The sequence below is a fragment of the Thermobia domestica genome, chromosome 6 (genome assembly GCF_964235325.1).
Source record: "Thermobia domestica chromosome 6, izTheDome1.hap1.1, whole genome shotgun sequence".
In the NCBI taxonomy this organism is placed as follows: Eukaryota; Metazoa; Arthropoda; class Insecta; order Zygentoma; family Lepismatidae; genus Thermobia; species Thermobia domestica.
In genome coordinates, this window is record NC_137459.1 from 12,446,857 (window position 1) to 12,473,644 (window position 26,788).

The 26,788-nt window shown below is 33.3% G+C and overlaps 2 protein-coding genes across 2 annotated transcripts in view; one reads left to right on the forward strand and one right to left on the reverse strand.

The window, feature by feature from the left end:
* Positions 1-26,788, reverse strand: part of LOC145687846 (uncharacterized) — a 442,870-nt gene that overhangs the window by 377,664 nt on the left and 38,418 nt on the right. The window lies entirely within an intron of this gene.
* LOC145687845 (uncharacterized) lies at positions 3,220-17,410 on the forward strand. The gene is made up of 5 exons (XM_081761313.1): positions 3,220-3,368; positions 11,396-11,497; positions 11,979-12,061; positions 12,750-12,838; positions 14,977-17,410. The coding sequence occupies exon 5, from the start codon at positions 14,985-14,987 to the stop codon at positions 17,406-17,408; it is 2,424 nt and encodes an 807-aa protein (XP_081617439.1). The 5' UTR covers positions 3,220-3,368; positions 11,396-11,497; positions 11,979-12,061; positions 12,750-12,838; positions 14,977-14,984; the 3' UTR covers positions 17,409-17,410.

Here is a 26,788-nt window from a genome sequence, read left to right on the forward strand (position 1 = left end):
AAACGTGTAACCGCAGCGTCAACAATATCGTGTGCTTTATGGAAAGAAAGTTTATGCAATTAATGCAAGTCCTCGTTCGTAAGTAGCCTGCGGAGACTTCTGATTTACCGGCGGAACTGGTTCCATCTGCTTCACTGGTCACTTTGTCCACTAAACTTCCTTTCTAGGCTTTCATTTTACAGGAAGAGTTTCCCTCCGAATAGAAGCTGAGGAAACAACTTTTCAAGTGCACTTTCAGTCGTAACCTTCTGACTTCAGAGGTCAAGGAATATGTGTCATAACCCTAATGCTTGGCAACTTAGCAGCTAAACATATATAAAAAAATAAAATAATTGTATATTAGGTTGTCTAAAAAGTATTGACCCTTTGGGGCTCAACACTGAGAATATATTTATTGTAATTTGAAAATAATATAATGAAACGACACTCCAACATTTTGTTTGACCACGACCTTCTGCCATTTTCTCGCCAACATCATAATTCTGGTGCTATAGAATTTGTGAGATATCTGCTTAAGACAAAAAAAAAAAAAAATGCTTTTTTCCAGGCCTCTTTTGAAATTAATTTAACACCATTTAGGAAGATCTATATATAGAGAAACTAATAATAATAATAATAATAATAATAATAATAATAATAATAATAATAATAATAATAACAATAATAATAATAATAATAATAATAATAATAATAATAATAATAATAATAATAATAATAATAATAATGTGTAGGTGTCAGGTCCAGGCTATACAGTGGTTGTATTAAAACATTGCAGCTAAGATCTCTCAACTTCTTACAAGACGTTAAATATGCATGTGGTCTGGCGTTGTCAGCATATACGACACCCAATCTGTTGACCAGTTCTGAACCCTTTCCTCGACTCGCTATGTGCACCCGCAATAATTGTCAATCGTACAGGTTCCAGTCTATCGTTCTGCCCGGCAGGAGCAGCTCGCGTTGCACGAAGCCTTTCTAATCCACCGTTTCCCAACCGGTGTGCCGTGAATGGGCCGCTGGTGTACCGCGAGGAAATCAAAACAAAATTATTAATTCTATAGCAATCAAATTGCAAAACGTAGGGGAAAATGTATATTTGTGTTGCACATTACTATGAACCTCTACTATGAATCTACAATTTTAAGTTTCATACCGTGTTACTTTTATGTACATTTCTAATGTTGAAAAAAGTATTTGTTACAGCTATGACCACAGTAGCAATATGCCCTTCCGTCACGAAAACAAGATGGCGGACGTTTAATTAATCTGATATTACGCTGTATTACGGGCTTTTTAGTGCCGCGGTGTTGCCAAATTATGCCCTAAAGGGTTGAAATTCCCTATATTTTGTATATTTATAGTGTAAATTACGCAACATTGTAAGATATAATTTAATTAAATTTTGAGGGTCTCACTTTTTAGCCACTGGGTAACGAGTCAAGATGTGCTTACGATAGTTTTTTATATGGTTAGAGGGACTTTTTACCTGTTTGTGGATCGATAATGACGCAATTTTACCCATAATTCACCTGATTTTCCATTAAACAAACACAATTTATTTTTTATTACTCTACAAAAACCCCTATTCATTTTTTATTAGGCATTAGAAACCCCTATTCATTTTTTATTAGTCCACAGAAAGCCCTGTTTATTTTTTAGCAACCCTTAGAAGGCCCTGTTCATTTTTTATCAGTCCGCAGAAAGCCCTGTTCATTTTTTAACAGTGCTCAGAAGCACTGTTTGTTTTTTATTTACCTTATGACGCGTGTAAGATGGTTCCGTTGGCGCCCGTACTGTCTGGTTATGTTTTGACTTCCCTTTATACTTTTTCCGCCCGTCTACTTTGTATATTACTGACTGCCGCGTTGTATTGAATGTTAGTTTTTTTTTTTTGCTGGCGCCATTACCGTCGCGAGTTTTAGCCCCGCCCGCTTTGTATATATGCCGTTTGGTAGCCGTGGACGCTAATGGTTTTTGACGTAGCACTTTGATGACACATGAACTGCACAGATCGTGGTCTTATGATTCCGGAGTTTTTTTTTTTTTAATTTTTAATTATTTGTAGAATGAACTTGATTTTTCCGAACAACTTAGAATTATTTATTGTTATAATAACATTTTCATATATTATAGTAACTTTTAGTTTTCTTTGCGGAAAGAAAATTAAAGACAAACCAGCTATGCATCTTTTTATGTGTTAATACTTTCGAAGATAGATTTCTCTTTGCGTATAAGGAGGTGCTGACATCATGTGGCAGAATTTTGTATTACAATGACTTGGAGAATTTGATAGCATATATGACCTGTTTGAAATGAACCCTTAGTGATGGGTTTTTGGTGTGATTGTAGCGGAATATTCGTTGTTACTGGAAATTTGGAACTCAATCTTGAAAGCATATGGAACATATTTATTTTTAAAATGTCATTTACCTCTAAATGAAATACAGCTTGTTGAAATATTATTTTTGATGCTTGTGTCTATTTTGATGTACACAAGAACTATAAAGTATTTTGAAATGAGGACGGTTAATGAGTTATAAATGTAGACAATATCTGATTAACAGCGACAGCTGTTGTAATAAAAACATGCTTTGATTTCTAGTGCTATTTTCTGAACCTCTATGGGACTTTCTCCTATAGATGATATTATCTGCAGTAATGGCCCAATGAGTGATATTATCTAAAGAACCACTTTATGGCGACTCTTTAGATATTTTAAGATTTACTTATGTGAAGATATTTATGTCTGCAAGACGCCTCTAATTGTGTACTAATAGACGATTTGAAAGGAAGGGCCACTAAAGGTTACTTTGATGGAATGCTAGTTAAGGAAAGAAAGTGCTATGTATACTGGGGTCGTTATTTACAGAGGTTATTGCCATGTAATCAGTAAACGGTTTCCACAATTTTCTCTTTTAAGTGCAATCTTATTTTGGAATAACATGCTGGCTAGAAATAAAATAAATAAATTGGTTAACTGTTTGCTTAACCCAAAAACTAGGACAAGGCAGGAGACTGACCCCTCATTTATTATATCTGATGAAAATGCATGAGGAAATCAGATTTTATCTTTTTTTTTTTTTTTTTAAATAAGCATACCGGTAGAAAGCTGAAAGATATTTTGTAACTAATCATAGATAGGAGAAGGGAGGGCAGGTAAATGAACTTATGCTTTGACGAAATTGAGGTGGCTTTATAAATACATGACCGACCATAGCCGTTTTATTATTTGGGTAGTACTGCGCTTGGTATAGAGAAGATTTTATTGTGTGGTCGTATTAGAATTTATTGGTGTACTAGTTTTGGTGTTTGATTTCTGCAGATAGGTGTATTGACATTGAAGATTGTTTCAGCGCTTATGCAGAATTAAGGTAAGAAAACTTTAGATAATTTTATACATAGAAAATATAGAATTAAATATTGCAAAGATTGATTGATTCATGAAATTGATATTTCGTTTTAAACTTTGTTTTATTGAAAGAGATTTGTTTCACTATGTTGATTGTACTTGAGTTTATAGACCTGTTTAGCACCGATTTTTTTTTTTTTTTAAATGAAACGAACAAACTAATAAACAATGGAAAGCAGAGTTGAATACTGCTTTGTAGGAATAAAAGAATTAATTGCCGAAGGCACATACGCTAAAAAGTTTAGCAGTAAAGAAGCTCTATTATTATTATTATTATTATTATTATTATTATTATTATTATTATTATTATTATTATTATTATTATTATTATTATTATTATTATTATGAGCTGGAATTTTGCGCATCTTGAGCTTAATTTCAAACTTGTTTTCCGTTTTGGAGATTTTCTATTTTATTATTGTGCAGTACAGAATTTGAATCAAAGTTGTAGGAAACATTATTTGTTGAAGTGATTTATTGGAGTTTACTAGTGTGAAATGCGTATTTATCACGTTGGTGTTTAAGGTTTTCTAACTAGGAATCAATTTGAGATTATATATAAAGAGAAAATCCTTCGTTTTGCGAAAAAAGGATTAATTGCAAGAATATTATCTTATTTGGTTGTTTTTCAGTACCTTTTATCATTATTACGTTTGTTTTCCTTATTTTGTAATATGACCATTAAATTGTGATGTCAAGTCTAGTGAATTACATTTAGGATGTTTCCTTATAGTCATCGAATACTAAACTTTTTATTGATGATTTTACATACCGATAGTATAAAGTATTGACTTTATATGAAATGGGGCATTGCCAATGTTACAGGAATTGCTGCGTGACAGAATAATTAAGTTTAAAGGGTTTGAATTATAAAATTTTGTGAGTATCCAGCGAGTTGATAGCAGTAAAAAAAATAAAGAATGTCCAGCTAGGGACAAGTCATGAGATGTAATTGTAGAATAATTTCCATTATCATCTAGATGCTTTACGCCTCATAATGAGAGGAGTCTACGATTATTGACCGTATTGTTATTTTTTATATTAGCCTTGTAATTGAATTTTATTTTCCCACTTAGATCTTTTGGATTATGACTCACCGAAAATATACTTTTTCAATTTTACGGTTATTGAGTAAAATTACGTTTAAAGTCCAAGATAATACATAGAGTTTATTCAGAACTGTGGCTATATGAAGCATAGCTTAGCGTTGCTTCCCCATTGGTGGGTTTCCCACAACTAGGACGTGTACGGTAATTGATTAGTAAGAAACAAGTTTTATTATTACTTTTAACAGCTAGGCTATAGGAGACACGGACCTATATTTTATTATATTCCTGAACCACAGGAAGTAACATGGGGGACCTCCACCGTGTTAAAGCCGTATATGATACTCCGAGAAAACCTTAATACTTTATAGATGTTATTTCTTTTGGACGCATATAAAATTAAATTTTATGGGGAGGAGCTTAAATGAAAGTAGAAATTGCGTAGAACGAAATAACAGTTTTTTAATTTATTGGATGTCATAGAGTGAAGCAAAGCGAATAGATTCATAACTGATGAAATAGCATAATACAGTTAATATTGACACTTAACGACATTGGATAGAGTGTATGAACTAAGTTATTACTTTTTTAAATGGGTGGCGAAACATAAGTTTCAAAGTTATGGCTATTTAAGACATGAACCTCCAACGGTGTAATTATATGAGGCATATATTATTGAATTAGTAGTACCGCTTTGTTTGGTTTGAGATTCTAAAGGCTGTTAGTAATTTTAAAAATGGACGGCACACACGTTTTTTTTTTTTTTTTTTTTTTTTTTTAAAGTTTTGGAGAACAAATTTAAAGAATTCTCTCACTTTGTTTACTGCATTATATTGTTTAAGTCACTCCGGGAAAAACTTGCAGTTATAATGATCTGCGAAATAATTTCGACTTTTATGCAATTATAGTTGCTAAGTTATGAAGGAAATGGTGGTTATTTTGATCCATTAAAATAGATAGAACCTCGAAAAAATCTATGGACATTGTTATAATGCCCTAACTTGGCTTTGAAGTAAGCACTCTATTACTGATTCCCCACAAATAAAGAAATATAGGAAATATTTGGTATGAGGACAAATTGATTAATACTAAGACTATATAAAGGAGGTGTTGTACTGATTTGCTATTTAGATTAATTACATTGTATTTTAGTTGTAGATTACATTTTTTATTAAGAAATAATGAGGATTACAGGGTCCGTAGAAACAATTTTAGATACAACGAGCTATAGTACTTTTGAATTTTGTTTGTAGCGTACTATTTGAGTTTATTGAAATTAGTATTTCCTGAAACTAAATTTGATTTGTACCTGATTGAGTTTCAATATTATTGGAAACATAATTTTATATCGGAATTATCAAATTAGCTATTAGTTCCGTATTTGTGTAAAATAAGTTGAACAGTATACATAAATTGTGTTTTTTTCACAGCCTTGTTTACAGTAATATTTGAATATTAGCGTACCCGATTTGTTTTATATCTATTTTCGTTTGATAATACAAATGAGAAAATGTTTAGATGGACAAAATTTTAAATGAAATTTCTTAATTAACAAATAGAGTCTTTAGCTTCCTTAAAATATTTGATGCCGGCGAGAAATGTTATAGCACTCCTCAATTCTTGTAAGATTGATTAGTGGGATGTTCAGGACAATACTCAGAAATACATATAGGATTGGAATCGAGATTTTAGATTTTTTAGACTTCCTTGGATAATGACTTATTTGAGGACATGCCGAGACTTGTATATTTTGACATTTAAAATGCTTAGCGTACCGCAGGTTTAACTATACAGGGAACGATACCAAACATATTTAATAGAAAAGTGCCTGAAATGTTATGTAACTAGATAAGCACTTATGTACCGCTGGGTTGCATACAACCAGGGATACTACCATATCTCAACTTATTCTTTGAAATTTACTATTATAATAAGACGACATATTTAGTTTAGCGTCCCATAATTATGACTTTCGTAGAATACTCACCAATTTTCTTTCAAATGTAAGCCAAAGGCGGGGTGGGGTCCCACCGCAATTTATATAAGATTTAAAATTGTTATGACCGGACATGGACACTAAGACTGGGGACAGAGGGAAATTCTGTATGTACTTGTTAAAGAATCAGTATTTTTCAGTTTATGGTGATTATGAGAAAATGAAAAAATGAAATGAAATCTTTTTGAGTTCCCATGGTTATGCCGGTTTTTATATTGCTTCGCTTTACAAAGAAAGCTCTTAAAAGTATATAGGAAGTGGGAGGAAACCCACGCACACTGTGTTTGTCCACCACAATTTATAAAAAAAAAATAAATCCAAACAATGTTTGTCATGAAAATGTTGAAATATTTGGAGGGAGCAGGGTTTGAACCCGGGACCCCAAACACCAGAGGTGAGTGCTCTATCACTTTTTAAACTTCCTGACTTATTTCCTACTTTAACCACTTTTCAAAACTACTAGGCACGACAAGGACACGAACACAAAAACATCGAGGACAGTTAAAATTCCACCCTTGCTACTACAGAGGGACTCGAACCCCCAATTGGCTTTACCTCACAATTATCAGCCTAACGCCTCAGACCGCTCGGTTACACCCACCGGCTTACTGAACCATTGCGGTCCCTTATGAGAAATGAATTTTTATATTGATTTGCTTTACAAAGAAAGCTGTTGAAAAAGTATATAAAAAAGTGGAAGGAAACCCACGATTACGATGATTGTTCACTACAATTTATACAAAACACTTGTTTTTTGGCATGAGAACGCTACAGGAAACCAAGAATTTTTAGCACTGCACCCACAATTTTACTAATGAGTATGGCATACATTTGAGTTAAATGGACGCAATTTTAACTAGGCTACGCATTTAATTAGAAGATTTCAATATAATCAGAGAAGGAAAAAACTGTACGCTGTTAATATTCGTGAAAGTATGAGGAGTAGTCAATATGAATAATAGAAGCAGAAACACTTGTTTCAATTCAATGTGAATACTATTGTTCAAGACACTGACACATGCGAAACTAAGAAAAAAACCGGTTCATTATTTGTCCAACTTATATTTGCAGATAGGACCAAGTTATTGATATTGTTAGAAAATATAGCTGATACATTGTAAAGACTCATTTTCATGCTAACAATAATAATGATTAAATTTAGGCATTCCTTTTTTCTTATTGTCACTAATTTAGTTTAAAGTAAAATGCTTACCCTGGACCCCTACATTAGATAAATGCTTACCCAATGAGAGTCTACGTATATGGAACCTTATTGTATATGTAACAGAAAGTATCTAATTAAAAGTAAATCTGTATTAGTTGAGTCCGCTACATATGTATTTACCTTGGGTTCTTAAGTAACTAAGTTTTGAAGTACAGATACTTTATATATGTAAAACACATGATCGTTGAAACTATATGAACTCGTATTATTACTACAACTATTGCTACTCCCACTACCACTACTACTACTACTACTATCGCTACTACCAACTACTAGTATTACCATTGTCGCCGCAAGTAGTGCCGTTAGTATTCTACCACTGCTACTATTACTACCCTACTACTAGTACTAGTACTATTGCTACTCCCACTACTACTACTACTACTACTACTACTTCCGACTACTAGTATTGCCATTACTATTGCTACTAATACTCTATCAGCACTACCACTGCTACTACTACTACCACATCTATTACTACTACTACTATTACTACAACCTTTACTACTATTACAGACTAGTATTACCACTGTTAGCCACTACTGTTATTAGTATTCTACCACTACTACTACTACTACTAGTATTATCACTGTCACAATTACTACTGCTATTAGTATTCTACCAGTACTACCGTTGTTACTACTACTACTACTACTACTACTACTACTACTACTACTACTACTACCACCACTACTACTATTAGTACTACCGCTACCGCTATTACTACTACTATCGACTACTAGTATTACCACTGTTAGCCACTACTGTTATTAGTATTCTACCACTGCTATTACTACTACCAACTACTAGTATTACCACTGCCACAATTAATACTGCTACTAATACTCTATTAGTACTACCACTGCTACTACTACTACTACTACTACTATTATCGCTACTTCCGCTACTACTACTACTACTGCTACTACTACTATTATCGCTACTTCCGCTACTACTACTACTACCGCTACTACTACTACTATTGGCTGTATGTGAACAATCGCATATCGATTACTACTTGTTGCTTTGTGGTTATTTCTTTTGTTCCGCTTGTAATCTAACCTTCTTTTTTCTACTATCGTGTAAACTTTTGCATGTATGCCTCTTTTTTTCTTTCTTTGCCTTTATCCCCTTTTTTTCTAATCAAAGTTTCTTTTCTTTGTGTTTCTCTCTAACTATTTTTACCTATTTGCTCTATGCAGAATGCTATTAGATTTCTATTTCACCTTTTGTACTATTTGTACCTATTTCTATTTTACTCTTTCCTTGATCAGCTTCTAAATTCCCCGTTTTTTCCTTGGTTTATGTCTATTGAATATTTCTCTTTTTCTCATGTATGTCTATCTCTTTTTATAGAATAATATGATGAAGTAGATAAAAAACTAAGTAAAGTACCATTAACAAGCCATCTCTTACAGCTTAGTATCTTCTCTTGCTTGAGTTTGACTCCTTTTTATGTAACCTATGCTATTCCAACTTATTGTGTGCTACCCTAATTTTGATGGGCTTCCAATTTTACATAAATTACGTCCTGATTCGCTCTTTCTTTGGTTTTCCCTACTATGCTTTAGCTAACATATTCTTGCTTCTGCCCACCCATCTTTACTTGTTATGTAATATATCTGTCTTTTGTTTTCATGGTATGAATCGCTAAATATTTTCTTTCTGTTTGTTGTACTATATGATTTCCTCTTTTACTTTGCTGCCGTTACTTTTATTCCTGCTGTTATTGTACTGAACTAAATTTAATTTATTGTATTTGTGCTTTGCCTCAGTCGTCAATTGCCAATGACTTACAATAAAGACCAATACGGTCATGATCTGAATAATTTGTTTTGAATGATTTTAAACTTTTAAGATCTTGTCCGCAGCTAAGCTTTAACTAACTAACTAACTTTATGGAACCCGGAGGTTCACAGAAGCTCTCCACTGACTTTTATTCATGATTCAATTTTTACTTTGTATTCCAATCTCTGGGAGATCCATCTTAATATTTTCCTCCCACTTGCGCCTAGGACTTCCTAATGGTTGTTTTGCCGACTGGTCTTCCAGTCAAGAGTTTGAAAGCGTTTTTTTCATTCTAGCTACATGATTTACCCGCCTAGAGTTGAATTGACGATCCTAACAATGTTGGGTAAAACCGTATAAATTATGTAGTTCCGCCATTTTCCATTTCCGAGGACTGAATATTCGTCTTAGGATCTTGTTTTCAAATACTTTTTAGTTTATGTTCTTCCCTCAGAGTAAGTGACAATGTTTTGCAGCCATACAGAACAACAACTAAGCTTTAAATGTTTCCTAAACTTAAGCTCATGGTTTGCTTTTACTTGCTAACTAATTAGTTCGCTAGTTCTTAATGCTAAACCAGTGTCATGCTTTTAACTAATGCATGCTCAAGTTTATGTTCCTATCCTGAACTAAGCTTAAGCTATTTGAAAGTTTTCTGTCTCCCTGTTTGCTATTATGTTTGTTACCAATTCTATTATTAGACGTCTCTTAGAATTTCCAATTGTGCTCCTCTTTGTAGATGATTTTAAGAGTGGTGTATGGGTTCCTTATTGTGTTAGCATTATATATTTCTTAAAATGGTTGGTTGGTATTCTATTGTGTTTAGTATTTTCCTTACTTGGTTTCTTTTGTTATTTGGTACTAGCACTACTAGAAGAATTTCTTAACCTGCTTGAGTATTATTCTATTGTGTTTAGTATTTTTTTCTTGCTTGGCTTCTACTGCTATTTACTATTATTATTAGCACTACTACTTGTATTTTTTCAAGATGTTTCTCTGTTATTCTATTATAACTTCTTTAACCTAACCCAAACTATTTGACATTAGCTATCATATGTCTTTTATCTTTCTGTATATAGCAGAAGCTTTCTGTTTGTGTATAATCCAAATTTGATGTTTTGTCTTTATGCATGTTTTCTTCTTATGCCTGCCTTTGTTTTTTCTTTGTATTGTTTTTTTGTACTCTGTTTTCGTAGACGTTTTTTCATAAATGTTTCCTTCAGGTTTCTCGTAACTTATCAAAACTCCATTGACATCACCTGTATACCTTCCTAGTATCTTATAGTACTGATATTTGAAAATTTAATTCTAACAGAACCAAATGATTTATACATATTTCAGAAATATATATCTTTAGATACACTCAATATCATGCTCTTGTATCTTATATTAGGCATACCATATACTATACTAGCATATAAGATAGATATAGATATATCTCTAATATAAATATATATCGATAGATATAGTTATAGATAGATATAGATATAGTTATAGATATAGTTATGGGTAAATATAGATATAGTTATAGGTATAGATAGATATAGATATATCGGTATTGTAAATATAGATATATAGTTATAGATAAATAGATATAGTTATAGATAGATAGATATAGATAGATAGATATAGTTATAGATAGTTATAGATATAGATAGATATAGGCATAATTATATATAGATATATAATTATAGATACATATAGATATATATATATATAGATATATAGTTATAGATAAATAGATATAGTTATAGATATAGATAAATATATAGTTATAGATATAGATATAGTTGTAGATAGATAAATATAGTTATATAGATATAGTTATAGATAGATAAATATAGTTATATCTCTAATGTAGATATAGATATATAGTTAGGTATAAGGTTTAATACTACAACATATGCTCTAACACATGTTATGTTATATTTTAGGTTACCCTTTGTGGCAATACCATTATTACTGGTGTACTACTAAAAGTATCGAGAAGTACCAACCAAAGTACCAGAGGAGCAAGATATTTTCTGCTACCAAAGGTATTTTTTATTCCTTTGTACTTAAATAGACCATTTATGTTGGTGCAAGAGTATTATTGAAAATAATACGAATTATTTGTACGTTCGCAGCATAGCTGCTTTGAATTTGTGTAAGAAAGGAGTTATTTACAGTTTTGCAGTATAGCTGCTCTTACGAGTATGCTCTGGCATACAAACCAATAAAATATTTTAAAAACGAGTGTTATTTTAAATAACACGAACGAATAAAATAATCACACTACAAGTGTTCTGAGTTTGCTTCGCAAACGACCCAATAAATAAGTTGAATTTGCTACGCAAATGATCCAATAAAATATTTTAATATTTCGCAGCGTAGCTGCTCTTACGAGTTTCTATAAGAATTTTTTCTATAAGTGTTCGAGTAATTTATTACGAGAGGTTAAATTAATAAGAAGCGAATCATAAAAATGATTAGGAAAATAAATTACAAGTGTTACTTAGTAATGTTTCATTGTTTCAGGACAAGTAATTGGAGGTAACTACTTGGAGTAAAAGTTGCAGCGGAATTCAAAATTCCAAAGTATCGCACTTCACAGAAGTAAAGTAAGTATCATTGACAACACTTAATAATTTATGCTTAAGATTTTTTTTTTCTAAGTTCACAGCGTAGCTGCTTTTAGGAGTATGCTTTGGCATACGAACCAATAAAAAATAAGAAATTATTTGTAGGTTCACACTACAAGTGTTCTGAGATTTCATAGAAATCGAACCAATAAATAAGTTGAATTTGCTAAGCAAATGAACCAATAAAATAAAATAACACGAACGAATAAAATAATCACAGCGTAGCTGCTTTGAGCTTGTGTAGCATGCAGATTAGTTTGAAAGAATTATTTTGCATTATTTCATTTGTCATAGCGTGCATTATTTGTAACATGCAGATTACTTTGAAAGAATTATTTTGCATTACTTATTTCTTTGAGAGCGTGCATTTGTTTGCACAACATAAAGTTTATAACATGTTTCCATTTACAACATACATTTTTTTTTTGTTAACAACTAATACATTTTTTCTTGCATACATATTTTTGAATTTATTTTTTGTTCACATGAAAGTTTTTTAGCATGCAGTTTTGTTAACACCACTTAAAAATTTTTTTAGCATGCAGTTTGTTAACACCACTTAAAAATTTTTGTAGCATGCAACATAGTTAAATTTTTACAAATTAATTTCTACAGTTTAGTAATATAATTTCATGTAAAGTAATATTGTCTTTCTTTGTTATTACAGCATTCAAGTGTTTCATCCTCAAGTGTGAATTTATCACTTCTCGACATCTAAGAACATTTAGATAAGGATTTCCTGTCTTTCCAGCGGCGGTAAGTGTTCATATACATTTTTTTTAAACTTTAAAACTTGTTAATAAATAGAAATAAAAATAATTGTTACTTACATAAATGAATTAATAAAAACAATATTTTAATCTAATGAAACTATAATATAAAGAGTATATAAGATTAATTACACAAAAAATAACATAATTATGAAGAATTGAATATTACAATTAACAAACTTTCATTAGTAGTGCATTATAAAAAATAGTTACAATAAATCAAAATTTACAAATTGAATAATAGAAAGTCACAAAATATTTATTAAATATATTAGTTTTCTTTGTTGATGCATTTCATTGAATACTGTAGAACAGTTATCATATTAATTATTTTATTTGTTCTTATTTTGTTTGTTAATTTAATATGCTTTCTCTAACTATACGTATTTTAAATTTAGTAATTGATCTTTTAAATAATGATGCTTTTCCTAATATGATTTAATTATTTTAATTTTTGCTAATCCTATTTAATAAATTTTCTCTGTTGATTGGTGTTTAACTATGATTTGTAAGTAATCGAACTTTCATTTTAACCATACGTAATTTTTCTTAACTATAATTTGTAACAATTAATTATTTGAATGCTATTTTGAATAGAACTGCATTATCTTTAAAATCTGCTGTTTCTATGCTGTTGTTTGTTTAATAATTGGTTTAATTAAATATGGGTTTCCTAACCTATGTGGATTAATTCAGTATATTCTTTAAATCTCTGCTATATTGTTTGTCTGATAAAGTTCTGATGCTTTGGGTCATAAACTATTCTAAACCTTTTTCTAACCTTGTTTCTTAATTGATTTTTGCTAAATTATTTCTTATTTGATGTGTTTTGTTTACTATGTTATTTTTATTAGTTTGTGTTTCTGTTTATTACTACTTGGATTTTTATTGCCAATGTTATTTTGAAATGATTTTTTATTCTTTGGAATGTTCACATCAGATATGTTCATTTTTTCAAATATGAAAATATTATTGCCCGTAAAATTAAATATTCGGAAACATTCGGTTAAGTTCGGGAAACTTCGAGAACGTCACATAACTTTAAATAATACATGTTTGTAAAATAACATTATTACTTTAGAAAATATTTTCGTTAATATATGATTAATCAGTCTGTGTACGAGATTACAACTAAATTGTCTGGGTACGAGACTTTAAAGTAAGTGTATTTGGGTACGAGATTACAAACTGAACACGATTGGGTACGAGACTTTAAAGTAAATGTATCTGGGTACGAGATTACAAACTAAATGCGTTTGGGTACGAGATTACATTTCCAAAAGTATAAATACGGCGCAGCAACCCGCGGCGGTTCACTATAGAAGAAGGACTGCTGCAGTGAAGACATTTCTGTTTGTACGTTGTGTGCTGCAATTGCAAAACAGTTAGATAAATATTACAGGATTTTGTCATTTAGTGTTCTTGGAAACTTTAAGTGGATTTGCCAGTTTCGTAAACTGAGAAAACTTACGGAGTTATAGTTATCAGGATCTGTCGATAAACATTTAATTATATTTTCAATAAACAGTGTTAATATAGGATTGGTATTTTTCGGCAATCTTCGGAAAAATTCGTTAATGTTCGGAAAATTTCGTTAATGTTCGGAAAACTTCGTGTATATAAGACAGGCAAAACAAAGCGGTCAGTCAGTAGTGAAGAATTATTGAAATTGTAAAGACGTTCCTGGTTTATACTACGGGGTGCAATTAGTTATCGGAAAGTGTTGTTAGCTGATAAAATTAAACAGTATCTTCGAAGAAATTACTTGGTAAATTATAAGTTGGTTATTGTCAGAAAAGTTCGCATAAAATTTTGGGAATAATCCATATCTGCGTGTATATAAGAAGCTCAAAATTGTTAATTGATTATTCTACATGAAGCAGTTCTACTGTGCGAACCTGTGTAAGTGAGCTTTTGGCCGTAATAGTGGTTGGAAAATATACAAATTTGATCTTACGTGGAAACATAGTTCAGTTTGTTTTTGTACTCCAAGGTGTAAATATCGTATTTAGGAAATTACGTCAATTAAAGTTTACATATAAAAGTAAATTAAAATATCTGAGTAATATAAATTAGTGTATAATAATAAGGTGAAATAACTAATTAATTGTTTGTTTAAATTAGATTCAACAATGGCATCTGTTAGATCGTACGATGGCACCAACACAATTAAAACTATGTTGCAGATGTTGGAATCTCGTGGATACAACGATGCAGGAGAGATTTTCTTTACGTGGGAGGTGGTGACACAATGTCATGCATTAGGAACCCGTATATATAACGAACAGTATGCGCGTTTAATACGTGCATTATTGGAATATTTTGGGCATGACCCACTTGTTATTTTGACAAGTTGTAAGTCCGCAAAGGATATTGTTGATTTATATCGTGTGGGCTTCTTCCGTCAAAATAACATGCGGGATTTAGCGCGTAAAAAATTTAGGGAATTTGTGTCTGCAGGGAAGACTACAGGCTTAACTGCTGATGATTCTGACGAGTTATTGGGTGTTCTTCCAGGGGCTAGTACGAGTTCTGCACCAGAACATAGTACATGTTCTACATTGGAACCTACATTGTATGGTGCAGGCAAACGGGATTATTTTCGCATTGTTAATAGTAAAACTAAGCACTATCCTTACTTTGGTCTGCGTGGAAAGGAAGTTACTGTTGAGCGTATGCGCACTACTGGAATCGAAGACCCGCAAACATATATTCGCTCATTATTTGAATTTGTACAAGAACATACGCTAAATGACGTCGATGATGATATGTACATCGGTATTACTATTGAAAGTTCTGCGTCAAAATTAAACAAACCGGTGTACATGACATGGCGTCCTAAAAAGGAATTGAACCCTGATGTATTATTCCGTACCATTGAAAACGTGCTTAATAGTAATGAACATTTTCTTTTTGGGAAAAAGGTGGATTTTAAGATCCATATTGTTAATCCACGCAAGGGAAGGGGTCGAACCCGTGGATCGGCCAAATATGAGGATTATGCAACGCTTTTGGAAAAGTGTACCATCCCTATGGAAAGAAATGTCTATTGTCTTCCTAAGGCTATCATCCTCGGGAAGGGTAGGGCTGATCAGCGTCGTAACTACGTGTACGAGCTAAAGAATCATCCTGAGCGATTGTTGAAGCAGGCCAAGGATTTGTGCGATGATGCTGATGTTACCATTGAGCATCAAAATGGGTGCACTATTACTGATGCGAAAAAATTCCAAAACAAACTAACCCCCGAATATCAAATTGTTATTTATGAGAAAAACAAAATGACTCGGGAGTATAATATAATATATCCGGGAATTCATGCAAACAAACAAATATTAATTTTGTACACAGAAGGGCATTATGAGCTGATTACCAATATTACTACACTTTTGGACAAAAAATCATATTGTCACTATTGTCTGCAAGGATATAATAATGTACAATATCATAGGTGTGCATATAAGTGTCCTGCGTGTGAAAAATATCATGAGCCTTGTAATAACGATATTAAACGCGAGTGTAATGATTGTTTACGACTGTTTCCTTCGCATGAGTGTTTTGCCAATCATAAAAATGTAATTGCACGTGGCAAGACAATGTGTGAATTAAAGAAAGTTTGTCCCGATTGTGGTGATATGTTCAATATGCGAAATAGGAAGTCTGAACACAAATGTGGTGAACATTTCTGCAAAGCATGCTACATGCATGTGGATGGTGACCATATTTGTTTTGTTCAGGCTGCCAAAGTTGAGCATGTCGATACCTTCTTGTACATTGTGTTTGACGTGGAGACGATGTTATTACCCAAAAATGAACGGGGAGAACGAGAACATTGCGTGAATTTTGTAAATTGTATTAATATTTGCCATAAATGCAAAGACACAAAGTTGAATGATCCCTGCTTTGTGTGTGGAGATAAAAATGGATCCCGTAAGTTTGATTTCCAGGATATTGACGGATTTATTAGTCACGTGCTAATAAGTCGGCCAATGTTCAAAAAGATCATAGTACTTTCACATAATGGAAGTAACTATGACATGCAGTTCTGTGCAAGAACCTTAATAGAAAAACATGATCTTGTACCTGATGTAATAATGACGGGCCAAAAAATTGTAGAAATGAGACTTGGAAATAAAATCTATTTCCGTGACACATATTTGTATATGGGAGTCAAATTGTCCCGGCTCCCTGAAGCATTAGGTTTATCTGGCAATTTGCGAAAGGGATATTTCCCATATTTATTTAACACATCCGAAAATCAAAATTATGTAGGCAAAATTCCGTCTTTAGAGTATTTTGATGCAGACAGTCTCTGCCCGAAAGAACGGGGACAATTAATCGCCTGGCACCAAAAACGTGCTTTAAGCGGCGAGGAGTATGATCTCCAATACGAGATGATGGAATACTGTAGGAATGACGTTAAGATTCTTGCAGAAGCTGTGATTAAGTTTTCGAACTTAATCGAGGAAAAAAACGAATGGTATCCAGTGTTTTATTTCCTCCCCTACAATTGCAAGTTTGGCAATTTTAACTTATCGGTCCTTATATTTACCAAATGAGGTCATTCCAATTATTCCGCCTTATGGGTTCGATCATCGTGATCGGCAAAGTCTAAAAGCTTTGTATTGGTTACGGTATTTAGAACGTACCAAAGGTAATAAAATTGAACATTCAGGGAATGGATTGGAAAGGCGTATTGGTAAATATAAAGTCGATGGGTATGATAGTAAAACAAATACAGTTTATGAGTTTCATGGATGTTTTTTCCACGGGTGTAAGCGTTGTTTTACAGCATTGCGCCACGTCAGTCTCGATTCTGCCTCTAAGGATAGTACATCCCTACAAGATCGCTTCGAAAAGACCATCATAAAAGCTAATTACCTCAAGAAACGAGGTGTTAATCTCGTTGAAATGTGGGAATGTGATTGGGACCACATGGTGAAAAATGACAAGAGTTTGCAAGAGTTTATTAAAACTCAGTGTAAAGATCTTGTTGATCACCTTGTACCCAAGGACGGTTTTCATGGTGGTCGGACCGAGTGTTTCAATGCGTTGTACGAATGTACTTCCGATGAGTTCATTGCATATTATGATGTAACATCATTGTATCCTTGGGTAATGGCACGTAAACCAATGCCCGTAGGTAAACCAAAAATATACAAGGGGCCAGACTTCCCAGATGTGGGAAGTATCAATGGGTTAGTAAAATGCACCATTTTGCCCCCAAAAGATTTGTATTTTCCGGTGCTCCCATATACGTGTAACGGACGACTTATGTTTGGCTTATGTCGCACGTGTATGGAAGAAGGTATCAATGATTGCATGCATTGCGACGCCGAGCGTGCCTTAACAGACACGTATTGTACCCCAGAACTTCATAAAGCGTTAAAGGCCGGATATAAAATTCTGCAAATTATTGAAGTATGGGAATTCGAACTGTTCGGTTCTGAGGATCGTAATTCGCGTAGTTTGTTCCGCAACTACGTGAATTCCTTCCTCCAAATGAAGCAGGAGGCTTCAGGTTTTCCTGCATCATGTCAAACCAAAGGAGACAAAGAAAAATACGTAGCAGATTATTATGCCCATGAAGGCATAGAGTTAATGGAGGATAATATTGAATTGAACCCGGGTCTGAGGTATATCTCCAAGATATTCCTCAATTCGCTTTATGGGAAATGGGGACAAAGAACGGACTTGTCGCAATCCGTAATTGTTGACACACCAGAAAAATTTTTGCATTATCTATGGGCACCGCAGTACGAGGTACAAAGCGTATTACCCGTCGGAGATAAACATCTTATTCTTACTTTTCATAATACGGAAAATAAAAATAAGCCCTGGAAATTTTCAAACGTTGTTCTTGCGGCGTTTATTACGTCATGGGCACGGTTAAAACTGTATGACTTGATGACAAGTGTAGGTCGCGATAAGGTGTTGTATTGTGATACTGATAGCATCATGTTTGTACAACGCCGTAATGAGAAATCTCCGCTTACATTAGGGCCCTACTTGGGTGAACTAACCGACGAAGTAAAAGAGGGGTGGGAAATAGACAAATTTATAGGTCTGGGGCCAAAAAATTATGCGTATAGGTTAAAAGAAATTGGGACGGGAAAATTTGATTATGTGTATAAAATTCGGGGTATCACTTTGGATTATAGAACACGCGAAGAAATTAATTTTGAGCATTTTTACAACCTGATTCGTGGAAAAATTGAAAGGAAAACAATAAACATCCCAGGTAGGATTACCCGTAAGCGCGGATTTGTCATCGTTTCGCGTCCTGAAACAAAGACCCATCAACTGGTATCCAACAAACGACGACGATTAAATCCTAACAGCACGACTGACTACAGGACATTACCCTTTGGGTACCGTGCCTAATGGTTGGCAAATGTGTGAATGTGTAAGTGCATGAATGGGTTGTAAATATTTGTATATATCTTGTTACTATGTAATAAAATGAACATATAAAAAAACTGTAAATAAATGAATAAATGGGAAAATATAAATAGTGGTATAAATGAATGAAAAGGAAACACGTAACAATTATACACTCTAACATGTTATTCCCGGGTATGCTATATTATCAAATTCTTTAAATATTTTACAGCCTCTCATGCCCTAAATAATTTATATTGTAAATAATATTTTTTCATATTATAAATAGTATTTATATATTATGTATATTGTATTTTAAGTCATTTGTATCTTATTGTAAATAGTTTTCACAAATATTGTAAATATTTTTTTCATAATATATATATTGTATATACTATAATTCAAAAGCTTAAATTATTTTGTTAATCAAGTACAATCAATAGAACACTGTATATATCATTATATTAATCAACTGTTATATATTTTACAATTTTTATTTTTATTATATATCAACATTTTTATTTTTATTATATATCTAAATTTTAATTTTTTATTATATATTTTACATTTTCATTTTATTATATTTATATTTTTTTATTTTTTTATTATATATAATATTTTGTCAATATTTTACAATAAATTTTTTAAAACTTACATCCATGACTTTAATTTCTACGTCCTATACAAATAGAAAGGTACCTAATACAAATAGTATGTGTATTCTGTATAAGATAAAGGAAGAATACATATGCTTCATATACCATTATATAAACTTATTTACGTACATTATACTAAAGTATGTGTATTCTGTATAAGATAAAGGAAGAATACATATGCTTCATATACTATTATATAAACTTATTTACGTACATTATACTAAAGTATGTGTATTCTGTATAAGCTAAAGAAAGAATACATATACTTCATATGCATAAAAATAAAGTATAGATAAAGGCACAATATTTATACTTTTCATAAAATTACAATATCAAATTCATATATTCACTCAATGAATTATTATTTTATTAAGTTTAATAATAATCTGAATCAAAAAGTCAACCGAGGTTATAAATATATCCTAAAACAGGAAATTACAAAATGCGGTATCGCAATATTTGCTTGTTCGCTCAACAAGTTCTTCTACGTCATAAAAAGATTGTCATCATCAATAAAGCAGTGGCAGCAACCAGGAAATAAACAGCAAAATAGCGGGCATGTCATCAAAGGTAAGTAAACTTTCTCTTCTTACTTAAGTTAAAATATTAAATAAATATACAAAGTGCGCCGAAAATACCATTAGCGGCCACGGCTACCGAGCGGCGGATATACAAAGCGGGCGGGGCTAAAACTCGCGACGGTAATGGCGCCAGCAAAAAAAAAAAAAAACTAACATTCAATACAACGCGGCAGTCAGTAATATACAAAGTAGACGGGCGGAAAAAGTATAAAGGGAAGTCAAAACATAACCAGACAGTACGGGCGCCAACGGAACCATCTTACACGCGTCATAAGGTAAATAAAAAACAAACAGTGCTTCTGAGCACTGTTAAAAAATGAACAGGGCTTTCTGCGGACTGATAAAAAATGAACAGGGCCTTCTAAGGGTTGCTAAAAAATAAACAGGGCTTTCTGTGGACTAATAAAAAATGAATAGGGGTTTCTAATGCCTAATAAAAAATGAATAGGGGTTTTGTAGAGTAATAAAAAATAAATTGTGTTTGTTTAATGGAAAATCAGGTGAATTATGGGTAAAATTGCGTCATTATCGATCCACAAACAGGTAAAAAGTCCCTCTAACCATATAAAAAACTATCGTAAGCACATCTTGACTCGTTACCCAGTGGCTAAAAAGTGAGACCCTCAAAATTTAATTAAATTATATCTTACAATGTTGCGTAATTTACACTATAAATATACAAAATATAGGGAATTTCAACCCTTTAGGGCATAATTTGGCAACACCGCGGCACTAAAAAGCCCGTAATACAGCGTAATATCAGATTAATTAAACGTCCGCCATCTTGTTTTCGTGACGGAAGGGCATATTGCTACTGACCACTATTGCATCTTTATTGTTACAGACTATTTCGTAACTTGAAAATTTAAAATATCATTCAATCCTTTCGACAAATTACCTACATTTGTGTTTTAAAAGTAAAAGAGATTTGTTTGTTCGTTTATTATTTAGTGATCTTCATTCTTAGTAAAAGGTTGGATACAGTTTTCGGAAAAGGAAGTGTATTTTTAATAACCTGAGTTCAACATTTCATTACAGTTGATTTCTGTTTCTAAATTAAAATGAAAAACAAACATAGCGACTTACCACGAGGAAAACCGAGTGATCGAGCTTTCTTCTCTGTGCGAAGATCAGTAATAAAACTAAAAAAAAAAATACCAGTGTGATTTATATTTATAAATCATAATATCTATAGGCCTAAGTGTGCCGCGAGAATCCATGTTACACCCGTAGTGCGCTGCAAGTTGAAAAAGGTTGGGAAACGCTGTTTTAATCCCTCCAAAGGCGCAACATATCCTTCATGGGCGTCAGTGTTGGCTTTGTCACATAATATCGAGCTTCTCCTCGCTAGGACCACGATCTATTTCGTACATTGTTGTCATAGGTTATTCATTTTTCAACACTCGTGATCAGTCGCTTCACAAATGCGTTGAGTTCGTTACCTTTCAGCGATGTTTGCAGATGGAAATTCAATCGAGCAAACGTTTTAGAGCCAGTGACACTCAAACGTCGAAATTAATTTTGTGGACACCTTTTCTCAAATGGTTTTAAACTGCTTGATAAATCATGTTTAGGTCTTTAACAATGCCATAGCTGTTTATATGTCAGACTCTTTTGCACTTATTCTACAACTGGTTGTCTACTACGAGGAGCATCATGAACATCAAAATTTCCACATCAAAAGCTGCTTTTTTTTTTTTTTTTTTTGTCTGTTGCTTGTTATATTGTACCATTCTCATAAACATAAATTTCTCTACAGGGCTACGCAGTGTTTGCCTTTATCGAAATAAAATTATAAAATGAAGCACTGTTCAGTGGAAAGTTAAGTTCTCTTCATGCCATAATACTTTACGTGTGATTAAAAGATTTCCAGAACTGTTTTCACATCTGTTAACTTCAAATGTCAGCTGTGAAATGACGTTATGTATGATTCGCTGCGACTCACATACCCTGATACTTGGGACACTGACCCCATCTGGTGCGCAAAAGTTTCAATGCCTTTTAAACCATCTGATATTTAAACTTAAAATGATCTCTGCATACAATTATAAAAAATGTTACACTCTTGTTAGCATTATGCATATTAAATTCAGGCAAAGAAATAACCAATTCTTATTTTCTGAAGTAAAAAGCTACCATATAGAAGCACGTCTAACTTCCAAGAATGTATATACTGTACTTGAATTTTGGTTTGGTATTCTGGGTGGAAATTCCAGAAACCGCTCAAGTGAATAAGATATTCATATTTTATATACAACCCCACATACATCAAATTTCACCCGCGTTCGATTCCCAGTGGGAGATCACGTGGTTCAGATCCTCGTTAAATTGCAGGTCCACATCTCATATAGCCTTGCTACTGAAAGGGACACTACATCCCAACTTCCTTTCATAAAAATTACACCTGTTTATCCAGATGCCCAAAAAACTTCCCCATGTCTTTCTTCGTCAGCCATATGGAACGTGTGTCAATCTCATTCCTTCGTAGTTTGTATATCAACACTATAGCACATATCAATTTTATGTCTTTATGTCTATTAGTTCAGAAAAAGAAAAAGTATTAGGTCTAATAATATTTGACACTTTTATCCATTGCTATTTAGAACGAAATTTTCGAGAATAAATTGCCTCTAAACGTTATCTCTTGTCATTCCGCTCCCCCTAATAGTTCGGAGTGGTCATGGAACCAGAGGGTTGGAAATTTCAAACTAACGTTATCATACTCTCTTCGAACACATATTCATTTGTGCAAATTCCAATGGATAATCTTTTTAATTCATATCCACTAGTATATGGAAGAAAGTAAAAGATCTCAATAAGATGAAAATAAATTGTAGAGCAACGGAAAAACTAAAATTAACATAATATGTGGGGATAACTTATTATTCTCCTGTCTCTTAAAATCATCTTACCCTATTCTTGTAGATTTGCTATAATTAATAATTTTCTTTGTAACGCCGCTTCTATACAGGGTTTCAAAACAACACTGACAACTTTTGGGAGGTGATTCCTGACACCAAGATAAGACAAAATATATAGACCAACCTTGGTGCAGAAATTCATCATTTCGGAGTTATAGGCTGCCGAAGACATTAAAAAAAAATAAAAATAAAAAAATAGAAATTTAAAGGCCCATAGCTCCAAAACTAACGGACCTTCTGTAGTCCGGTCAATACTTCACATAGGAATTAACATGTGCGCTATCCAAAAATACGTGTTTCAGATTCCCAAGGTACTCGCGCAACAACTTTATAGATAGAGTTGGGCTACGGGCATACAATTTGAAGTACTCATCAATTATCCCTATACAATTGCTGCAGAAGTATCGCAGTATCGTGAGACTTGGATATTTGGATAGGGCACATACTAGTTCCTAAGTGAAGTCTTGACCCGACCAGGGTAGGTCTCATAGTATTGGAGCTATGAAACTTTAAAGTTTTCTTTTTTTTATATTTTCGCCAGTCTATAACTCCAAAATGAAACATTTGGGTGCACCTAGGTTGGTCTACGCTTTTTGTCTTATCTTGGTGTCAGGAACCGCCTCCCAAACGTTGCCGGTGTTGTTTTGAAACACCCTGTATATATTACGCATGAATGTGTTATTAAGGCTCACAACACGCTAACATTCTGAATATGTTCATATCCGAAAGTGACTGGTAGAATGCTGATTTACTATTTTAACACATTCTAGATAAATATACAAACGAGTCCGTACTAAACAAATAGTTATGCAAATGTAACTTTTACATATGTACATCCACCGATTGTGAAACATTTAAGCATAATTAGCAATAAATTACCGTAGGCTCGTAAAGACGCTTCAGGATGTAGGAGGAAAAAAGTGTGTGTAAATGTTTTGTGTTGATAGACTAGTTAAACTGTGGATTTCATTTGTGATGGCTCAATACAAAAGAAAAACAAAATCCCTTGGGACATGTGGGAAGCAAAGAGTCCAACAAGCTATCAGTATATTCGCCTAAGATAATTGGATCTATAAATGCCCATGGGTGGTTCATTTGCTGATGGCCGGATCAAATAGTTTAATACAGTCAGTGGTGTGATGTTGCACATCAAATATGTTCATGTATGAGGCGGTATGTGACCAAAATTGCTTTAATAATGTAATACGCGCAGGAACGTGAATATAGATATTTGAAAGTCAAAGATTGTAATATCTGTAATGCTGTTCTGTGGTTATTGGAATTTTTTGTTCCTCTTTGTTAATTCTCCGTGTAATATACATGCAAAGTAATAAAGATCAGAAAACACCAGTGGTTAACAACCGGTGTTTTACGATACACTGATGTGTTGCGCAGTCTTATAGATTCTGTAGCAACATTTTTTTTAAAATCACGACGTATTTGACAATAGTTTAATTTAATTTTGAGACAGGCTGTATCAGCAACGTCTCTAGTGATAGTAACAGTACTGGTAGTACATAGTCAGTACTTTATAGTAGAAGCAAACCCATTCCATGTAATAACTCAATTTCATCGGAATTGGTGCTTACCGTTAAATTCACCTGATACAGTCATATATTTATTCGCTAACCTAAATAATAAACCAGGGGACACAGTTGCTGAGTGATGAAGCATTTACCTCTGGTGGGTAGGGTCTCTGGTTTGATTCTCAACTAAATAAGCTTGTGGTAAACAACATCGTGCCCGTTGGTTTTCTCCGATTATTCTCGTTTTCTCCCACACTATCATTCTACCAATTCTCCGATCACCATTCACTTGCCTTCAACATCGTCTCCTTTAGCCCAAAGATGATAATCGTTGAACGTTAAACTGAATTTAAATAATAAACCATTCCCGTTGGATCTACAACATTAAAGGGTGTAGAACATAGAACGAAACTGAGAAAAAAATATCTAGGTATGCATTCCTCCTCATTATTTGTTAAATCTTTTGTAAAATACTAGCTGAAATAGCCATTCTTCACATGGGTCAAATAAGTATCTATGCAAACAAATTGAACAACGAAAGAACCAAATATCGACAATTTTCTATATTTCTACGTATCTCTGCAAACGCCCCCTGTGGCCTCCAGGTTCTATTTGTTTAAAGAACGCCTCTGGCATACAGTCCGTGGGGGTTGTATTTGGAAGTCAACGTCTTTGGGAATATCACCGTTCATCTCAGGGACCGTGGAAACTATGAATTTGACACTAATATCGGCCATTTTGGATTACTTTTATATGTCTCGGTATCCCCCGGTGACTCTCGGCCCGCAGCCGAATGGGGGTGATTGGAAGTTAATGCAATCAGAGGTTTACTATTGATGTCAGCGAGCGCAAAAACTATGAATTTGACAGTAATATCGATCATTTTCTAGCACTTTTACATGTCCCGGTAAACGCCCCCTTGAGACCCCCTGTTTCGAATTTTGAAGAAAACGCTTCACCTTTGTTTGGACGTCTGGCCCTGACGCCTGGACAAAGGTACCCGTGACCAAAATTTGGTAACTCTCGGTTCACTCGTCTGGTCCCCAAGCCACACACAAACACACATACACAAAAACAAACTGTTTATTTTATTTATATTAGACTAGATGACTTTTTTTTTTTTTAAGTATGTTCTTAAAATTTCATTACAACAGCAAATCAGCTGTATGTAGTCTACTACTTTCTTTCACGAACCAAATTCACATTCAGACTTTTTTAAATAGCATTTCTTGCAGATTGTGTTTATGCCAGTTTGTTTGTTGAAAAGAATCAATAAATAAGTTATACAAGTGGTATAATTGCTCCTGGTGAAACGCATAGTTCTGGAAGCATTTCAAAATCAGAAGAAATGTAATTTACTGCAAAAAAAAAAAAAAAAAAAAAAACAGTTTAAATATCGCAATATATGTAACATAAGTACTCAAAACATTACAAAGGCGACCAATGTCTCGAAAAGGTAAATAATGAAGGTAAAATTAACGTTAATGGGGTAGTGACTTTTCTCTTACGTTACATAGTTAGCTACGTTTTACGTTTATCGTACTTTAAAATCATAAAACCAAGTCACCTGATTACTCATGGTTAGTATTGGTAGGTAAATCATTAATCGGTTCACTGCAATCAGGGCCGTGCCGTGGAAAATCAGCGCCCGGGGCGATACGACGGCGCCCCCATACATATATTCCAAGCAATTATTCCTATCTTTTTCCTTTTTTCTCCCGAATTTTCGCCCCCCCTTACTTCGGCGCCCGGGGCCGTCGCCCCGCTCCCCCCACGGCAGGGCCCTGACTGCAATTAAACATAAATTTTGAGCCCGATATTTTATAAGATGGAACTTACTGCAAAATTCATCCAAATCACTACTAGTGCTTGTT

Excerpts from the sequence above, each read along its gene's own strand:
- LOC145687845 (XM_081761313.1), top strand. The coding sequence starts at position 14,985 with ATGGCATCTGTTAGATCGTACGATGGCACCAACACAATTAAAACTATG.